An 8,894-nucleotide genomic window follows, 5' to 3' on the forward strand; every position below is an offset into this window, starting at 1 on the left:
ACCTTCCAATACCAAGGTTCTACAAACTTTTCAGTCGAAAACCCTTCGAACAATAGCCAATGCTCCATGGTACCTTTCCAAACATACAATACACAACGATCTTGGTATTTTATTCATAAGAGAAGTCATTGACTTTCAATCAAACAGAGCCAAAGAAATTCCACAAATACAGTAGAACCCGCTTATTACAGTACCGGTTATAGGAATATCCCGGTTTATGGAATATAAATTTGAGGTCCCGAAACGTTTCCATTTACCCTTTAATAAATTTATCCGTTTATTGGAATGTGGTTTAGTAACCTAATATCGCTTTTTAGAATAATTTTTTCAGGTAAACAAATACATTTTTACGTACAATTTCCTAAAAATTTTAAATTTGCCTGATATAATGGTTTGTCGGTAAGAGCTTCGAAGGCCTGCTGTTTTGTGTATTATTACGGTTTGTCAGGTACCTAATAAACACTTTATTACTGTGTTATGAGTAAACGCTCCTTTCCCACAGAAAATTCAATCGTATACCGACAAGGTCATAAAATAATTTTATTTGTCTACATATTTCTATAGGTACATTGCCACACACTTGGCTGTTTTTAGAAACAGCATTTTTGTATAAGATTATTTATTACCAATAGTTGATCGTTTGTTCGGAAGTCTTTTCTAAAACCCAATTCCAATTTATTGTCTAATCGTTTCATAATTATTTTTGTAAGTAGATTATAAATTTTTATTGACATAAAAAGACCTAAAACCATGTGCATATACATATTGACATGTATGTACTATTATAACGTATATTCGGTACACTTATTTCAGCTAGCCACCAATGATCGGTTATTAGAATATCCCACTTATAAAAATATTTTTGCTTGGCACGAAGGCTATTCTAATAAGCAGGTTCAACTGTAATTGAGAGAATAATTTACAATCTACTTAGTAGTACAGGAGTATTTAGTAAATAACATGATGTGTGACTTGTAGTGGGTAACGTCCATTAACGATTCTCTAAGTCTTCACCTACTCCCCAAGGTTTTCGGGCCAGGATCTGTTTAGACGTCTAGTAGGTAGTAGTGTGGTGGTTGGTATAATAATTATACAGTGATGAGAAAACATAATGATCAAAAGATGGAAAACATAATACATTGCGAAACAAAAGAGATGAAACTAGTGGAGGTGGAATATTTTCCCACCTTTAGACGTATCAGAGGAGTATGACAACTGTCATTGTGACAGTAGAATTTTATAGAAAAAACTCCTAAAGGTCTAAAGGTGGGAAACTATGTAATGTAATGTTAATTTATAAGTTTATAACGATACTTTTCCACCTCCACTAGTTTCATCTCTTTTTGTTTCGCAATGTATTATGTTTTCCATCTTTTGAGCTATTTTGCCGGTTATTATCGCGCTCATCACTATATAATATATAAGCTACTACAGTAGGTACTATGTAGCACTACAAGCCACACATCATGTTATTTACTAAATACTCCTGTACTACTGAGTAGATTGTAAATTAGCTGTAATAAATAAATAACAAAAAAAATCGAAATTGATCACTTTATTTCAGGTATAAAACATTCAGGTAGTAATAGGTTAATGGAGTCCAGCGGCGTTTCCCTCAGGAACCCTGATACCATGGAGGTGTTTAAGTTCTTCGGGTTTTCTGTCAGTAAAGTCGTTCACTCCTGCTGTCCATGTTGATTTACCAGCTGCGTATTGCCTGTTTTGTTCTTGTATTTGGTTGTACTTTTCCTTGAATATGGCGAACCTTTCGGCATCTTCAGCGGCGTCGTACGACCTGTTGAAATCTTTCTGCAAAACACAAAAATGTACTTGTTAGGGGTTTATTTTTTGTGCGCAATGTAGAAATTAAAAGCAAACTTAACACATACAAAACGGAGTTAAGCACGATATTGATTATAATCAATTCTAAAATTTATTAAATTCAAATAAAAGGGTAAAATGAATCTTTCAAAGTTTTTTGTAGTTTAGATTTAGCTTAGTTTTTTGCATATAGATATTTTCTTCCATATTTCTTTCGACAAAAATTTGCCTTCGAAAATCTGAATTTTCAACTAAAATTTTAGATAATTATTTATGAATATTTAAATAACTTGGTGACGTAAAAGCTTTTTTAGTACAGATTCTATTGATTCTATTTCCCGAAGCCGGTGGAAATTAAACGAACAGTTTAAAATCAACTTAATTGTAAAATTAACAAATTACGGTCGCAATAATACCCATAATATCTATGATACACCAGAATAATTGTGATTTTCGTATAAAAAGGCACTATACCTATCTATTCTACATTCACAATCAAGATGCAGTAGAAGTAAACAAACCGAGACACGTTAACTGTTACAAGGAGCACTCCTGAATCATGATTTACAATTTATAAAATTTATAAATCATCATTATGTGATTTATAATGTATATACATTTGTAACGTGTCTCGGTTTGTTTACTTCTAGGGCATCTTGATTGTGAATGTAGAGTAACGTACTTTACGAATGTTTTAAAGTTTTAAACAATTTTTTGGCTTACAGGCAAATATAATATATCTCGGCACTTGTTAGATTAAATGTAATTCAGAAAACGATATTGGAAAGTTAAAAAAAGTTTAATTCCGATGAGTGGTTCCTGAGAAGTTATAAACAATAGGATGGTAATTTTCGAACCACTACCTTTTTATTTCGGTCCTGTTGCTACATACAAATTTTCGTAGCTTCAAAAGACTCACAACATATATGTTATAATAATAAAAACGATCGGCATTTTGCGTGAAGTGAAAACTACCAAAACTTAAATAAAAAGTAAATTGGAGAAAATAGAATTTCAAAGTTCAAAATCGGTGTACGTTAAAAAAAAAAGAATCCTGAAAAATTTAAACGCAGAATGAAATATTACATTATTATCGAGGACCGAAAGTCACTGAAAACTTCTGTAATGTTTATTTCAATACGTCAGTGTGATTTTTAATCTCAAATATCTCATTCAAAAGAAACTTTGTTTATTCTAAGAAACTTTCGGCCCTCGGTAATAATGTAATATTAAATTCCGCATTTTAATCTTTCAAAAATATTTATTTTTCTGAGGATTAAAAAACTTAATGCATTTAAAAAGCATTTGCTCGAAATTTTGCGCCTACGCTCTTTACTTAATTATTTAAAAATAATTAAACAAGACGAGTCTTATTTGATCGAGTACCTACCTACCAAATGCTTTAACAAAATATGACTAACTTGGCAGGATGTTAATAATTTTTGTTATGTATGTTCTCAAATACCGTAAAATTAAAAAACACCGCATATAAAAGTCTAGCAAACATGCTAAACATGAGTCTTAAATTTTATGCGCTGAACGAGTATTAGAAGAATACCAGAGTGGGTTCAGACCGGGAATGTCAACAATTAATTCCATACATACAATGGAGCAAATAATTCAAAAATCGAGAGGATAAAACAGAGAAATGCACTTAATATTCATAGATTTCAAAAGAACTTTTGACACAATCAATGGGACGAAAATGATGAAGGAGCTAGAGAATCTTGGAATCCCAGAAAAATTTAAACATATGCTAATAGTGAGAATAAAGAATACTACAGCAAATATCAGTTTTAACGGAACAACTTACGGAGATCAATGTAAAGAAAGGCGTGAAACAAGGTGACTCTATCTCATCGACACTATTTAACCTTATAATGGAAGTAAAAATTAGGGGGACAAACTTTGCAAACAAAAACATTATTATAGATCAACTTCAACTAGTAGATGACACTTATAAGGTGAAGATGACTCTTATAAAGGTAGTTGAAAAATTAGATAAGGAAGCGAAGAGAATAGTGCTAGAGATAAACCAGCACAAAACAAAATATATGACGATAGCGAAAGATGACACAACAACTCATCAATCATTTGAAACTGTATCCACCTTTAGCTACGTGGGAGTAACAATAGGGAAAACCGGCAAAGAAACAGAGGAAAGAATTCTGAAAGACACAAAAACATATGGAATGTATAGAAATCTGCTGAGAACCAAGACTCTAAGTAAGCGAACAAAGATGAACCTATATAAGATATTAATAAGACCTGCTGTTACATATAGGATGGAAACAACGACGATTAACAAGAAAGCGGAAAATAACCTGAAATTCGAAAGAAAAATAATGAGAACAACACTGGGCCACAAAAGGCCATAGAGAGGCAGAAATAAGAATGAAAATAAATGCCTAAATGAAGCAGAATTAAAGAGAGAAAATATAGTCAGATACATAAAATCTCTTCGATTAGAATGGATGGACATATAAAGAGACGCATACAATCAGATATGTTGATAAGGATAACTAACTCGACACCACTATGGCTCAGGTGTAGAGGAAGACCTAGAAGAAGACGGCTGGATGATGTAGGAGGAGACATAAGAGCAATGAATGTGGAAGACTGGAAAGTTCAGTGCAAGGACAGGCAAAAATTGAAAAGAGTCACGACACCAAATACACACAGCAAGCTATAAATGACAGAGAAGTAATCCACCTCACCCAAGAATAAGATTTTGATCGCCGTGGCGTAACTATAATCCCTAGGGATTGTAATGCTTAATGAATTAATGAATGTTAACAAAACCAATAAAAAAAAACAGATTAGGGATAACAATTATAAATATTGCCTAATTTCCATAGATATCTGTCTCATAACGTTATCGTCTAATTTCTATATTTATAGTTATATATATCTAGCTCAGATAACGTAAACTGAGTAACTAAAGTGACATTAACTAATTGTTCTAACTATACCTTAATTAACAAAAAACTGAACATTACCTTATATTGTGGCCATGCCTCTTCTGCAGTTTGTTCCGCCATTACCACTGCTACGAACAACGCAAACAAAAATACTTTAAAAATCATGATTGTTATTTGTTATTATCTATGTAAAACACCAGATAATGGTTATCGATGGGGATACGAGTACTATTCGAGCTCAAATTACTAATAATTCCAAAAATGTTATCCTAGTGTTTATATACACTCTGTTGCACTTGTGCACAACTAGTTTTATAGGTCTGGATCCCGCGTACCAAAAAAAAGTTGATTAATAGCAAGCTGAAAATTTGTTAATTGCTTAACGGGGTCCAGTCGGACAAACTTCGATGTATGGGAACACTGGAACAAAGGAAGTTTTAATTGTGAAACGTAATTTTAATTGTGGAACGTGTCATTATGACAAGTTTATGATTGTGAAAACTAGCAGGTTGTTTTTAAGTTTCTTCAAAATCAAACTTTATATAATATATGAAACAAATATGTTGGGAATTTTAATATGTCCTTACCAAAAAAACGTTTATTAATAACAAGCTGAAAATGTGTTAATAATTTAACGGGGTCTAGTCGGACAAACTTTGATGTATGGGAACACTGAAACAGAGGAAATTTTAATTGTGGAACGTTATTTTAAAATTGAACGGAGGGCAAGTTTTAGAGCTGGAAGATTTTGCGTAGACCACATATTTACCGTAACACAACTTAATGAAAAGAAAGTTGCAAAAAGCCAGGAAATACATTTGTTATTTGTGGATCTCATAAAAGCATATGATACGATTCCTGTGAGAAAGCTGGGGCAGTCTCTTGAACGTATATATACTAAGAATTTCCACAGTTTTCACTGTATTCCTTCACTCAACCGTTCGCTCCAGCTCTTTCTGTCTTGCCAGTCCCATTCCTGTAGATTTTTTCTCTCCATTGCTTCGTCCACTTCATCTCTGAAGGATCTTCGGGGTCTGCCTCTCTTTCTTTTTCCTATCGGGCTCCACTCTGTTATTCGGTTTATCCAACGATTTTGGTCTGCCCTTCTGACATGTCCGTACCAGGTTAATTTCTTCTGTTCGATGTAGTCTGTTATGTCTGTGTTCACTACCATTCTTCTCTTAATCTCTGTGTTATTTATTCTATCTCTCCTTGTTACTCTGCAGCTTCTCTTAAGGAATTCCATCTCTGTTGCTCTTATTTTGTTTTTGATTTTCTTATTTATTGTCCAATTTTCACACCCATAAGTGAGGATACTTCTTGTCATGGTATTATATATTCTTCTTTTTGTTTTTATGCTGATATTCTTATCCCACAGTATCGGGTTCAATTTTCATACGCAGTCTCTTGTTTGTCCTAGTCTATTTTTTATATCTTCCTCAGCTGTTTCTTTGTTTGATATTATAAAACCTAAATACTTGTACTTATCTGTTCCTCTGATTTGTTTACCTTCGTCTATTTCCAGTTGTGTTATTTCTGTATTCTCCGTTGTTCGGTATTCAGTTTTCTTTAGGTTTATTTCCATCCCATTCTTTGTATATTCCTGTTCCAGTTTCCTCATCATACAACTGAGGTTATCTTCGTCTTGTATGATCACTATTTGGTCGTCAGCAAAACTTATGGTACAGTGGAACCTCGATAACTCGGATTAATCGGAACCGCAGCCGATCCGGGTTATGGAAAATCAAGGTTAGCTGGAGAATATGGTAAAAATTAATAAAACAACGATATACTTACAGATAAACTTCGTTATAATTGAAATAACATGAAATATATATGCACAGTACACATCTAAATTACTAAAAAAACGTAAACACAAACCTAAGTAAACGGAAGCGAACAATACAAGACTATACTACACACAATACAGTCACAATCGGTACCATGTTTTGTTATTTTAGAACAGTGAAGACAAAGATCATTGTTTAAAAAAGAATTTTTTTAAATAGTCTTTTAGTCTTTTTTAAACAATGCTAAGACATTTTGATTGAAATAAATAAAGGAATACTACTACAGGTGCCTGTTGTTTCCGATAATTCAAGCCAATGAACGTCGCTCTGCCATGCCGCCGTGTGTCATGAGTCATTTTTATTATCGTATAGTTCAAATTACACAAATACACATTATCTCTCAAATATTATATTACATACAATTTTATTTTGAATTGTTAAAAGGTTTGCCTGATGAAAATCGGTCCGGGTTAGCCGGACTTCCGGGTTATCGGGGGCCGACTTATCGGGGTTCCACTGTATATAGATATTTGTTCCTTACTGGTATACCTTGAACGATCTTCCTTAAATATCACGATCACCGCCGCAGTTAAACAATTATACAATAAAGCAATCGAAACGTCCACCTCTATACTGTACACACTTTTAAATAAAATTTGGAGAACCGAAGAGCTACCCAGAGAATGGACGCAAGGCTTAATTGTAAAAATTCCTAAGAAGGGCGACACATCCAAATGTGAAAATTGGAGGACGATCACCTTGCTATGCACAACAAGCAAAATAATGACCCGAATCATGCTTGAAAGAATGAAGAAGGAATTTGATAAAGTTATAAGAGAAAACCAAGCTGGATTCCGGGCACGAAGATCCTGCATTGACCACATTTGTACGATGAGAACGATTATAGAGCAATCATTAGAGTGGCAGAATAAGCTATATGTGAACTTTATAGACTTCGAGAAAGCATTTGATCGTGTAGATCGCAAAGCCTTATGGAAATTGCTAGAGAAATACGGAATGCCTGGCATGCCTGCCAAGTATATCAGAATTATAAAACTGTTCTACGAAGGGTCCACAGCACGCATAGTCCACGAAGGCAAGTTAACAGAACAAATAGATATTGGTACAGGAGTAAGGCAAGGCTGTGTGCTCTCTCCAACCTTATTCCTGATAGTAATCGACTGGATCATGTCTAAGGCTACTAGTAATAAGAATGGAATAAGATGGAATGTTTTTAGCCAACTTGAGGACTTGGAATTTGCAGATGACATATGCCTTTTAACAGAAAAAAGACAACACATGGAACGCAAAACTGAAAAAGTAGCAGAGGCAGGGAAAAAGGTCGGACTTAACATAAACGTCAGAAAAACTAAGATAATAAAAATAAATACACCAAGAGAAATGGGAATATCACTGGGAGGCACGGAATTAGAAACGATAGAGAAATTTAACGACAGAGACAGTTTCGCCATGTTAATCGCCAACGTCAAGGGGACTTGATAGGGCACGTTAAGAAGAAGAGAAATTTAACTACTTGGGCAGTATTTTGAATAACAAAGGAGGGACGGAGGAGGACGTAAAACGGAGAATAGGAATAGCTCAAAACGCATTCAATATGCTAAGGAAAATGTGGTCTTCACGTCAGATGACAAGTAAAACCAAGATAAGATTATTCAACAGCAACGTGAAGACTGTGTTATTATACGGAGCAGAAACTTGGAAAGTGTCAAGAAAATGTATTGGACAGATGCAAGTGTTTATAAATAAATGCCTAAGGAAGATTCTTAACATTTACTGGCCAAACCGCATATCAAACCAAGAATTATGGACAAGAACTAACCAGGTACCTATATCTAAGACAGTATGCAAAAGGAATGGTGTTGGATGGGGCACACACTAAGAAGACCTGATACAGACAGCGAGGCAAGCCCTAGAATACACACCACATGGCAATAGAAGACCAGGTAGACCCGTAGAAACGTGGAAAAGAAGTGTGGACAAAGAAATTAATGCTATTGGGAAAAGCTGGGCGGAAATAAAGATTAGTGCAAAGGATAGGACAGAATGGAGGCAGACAGTTGACGCCCTATGCTCCGCATGGAGTGAAGAGGAATAAGTAAGTAAGTAAGTACAATAAAGCAATATCAAAAATCAAACTAAACAACACCTTATCAGAAGAATTTCTAGTAACAAAAGGATTACGATAAGGATGCTGCCTCTCCCCAATACTATTTAAGATCTATTTAAATGAAGCACTAAAACACTGGAGACGACCTTGTTCAGGGATGGGGATTCAACTTGACCATGATATAACGTTGAATACTCTACATTTTGCGGATGACCAAGTCGTAGTAGCAGCGGA

The 8,894-nt window shown here is 34.4% G+C and overlaps 1 protein-coding gene across 1 annotated transcript; it reads right to left on the reverse strand.

Moving 5' to 3' along the window:
- Positions 1-1,540: 1,540 nt before the first annotated feature.
- Positions 1,541-5,100, reverse strand: LOC114329283 (cathepsin L-like proteinase). The gene is made up of 2 exons (XM_028278327.2): positions 4,821-5,100; positions 1,541-1,809 (listed from the first exon to the last, which is right to left on the reverse strand). Exons 1-2 carry the CDS (start codon positions 4,905-4,907, stop codon positions 1,591-1,593), a joined length of 306 nt encoding a protein of 101 aa, XP_028134128.1. The 5' UTR covers positions 4,908-5,100; the 3' UTR covers positions 1,541-1,590.
- Between the last annotated feature and the right edge of the window lie 3,794 nt (positions 5,101-8,894).

The sequence above is a fragment of the Diabrotica virgifera genome, chromosome 9, assembly GCF_917563875.1.
Source record: "Diabrotica virgifera virgifera chromosome 9, PGI_DIABVI_V3a".
Lineage (NCBI taxonomy): Eukaryota > Metazoa > Arthropoda > Insecta > Coleoptera > Chrysomelidae > Diabrotica > Diabrotica virgifera.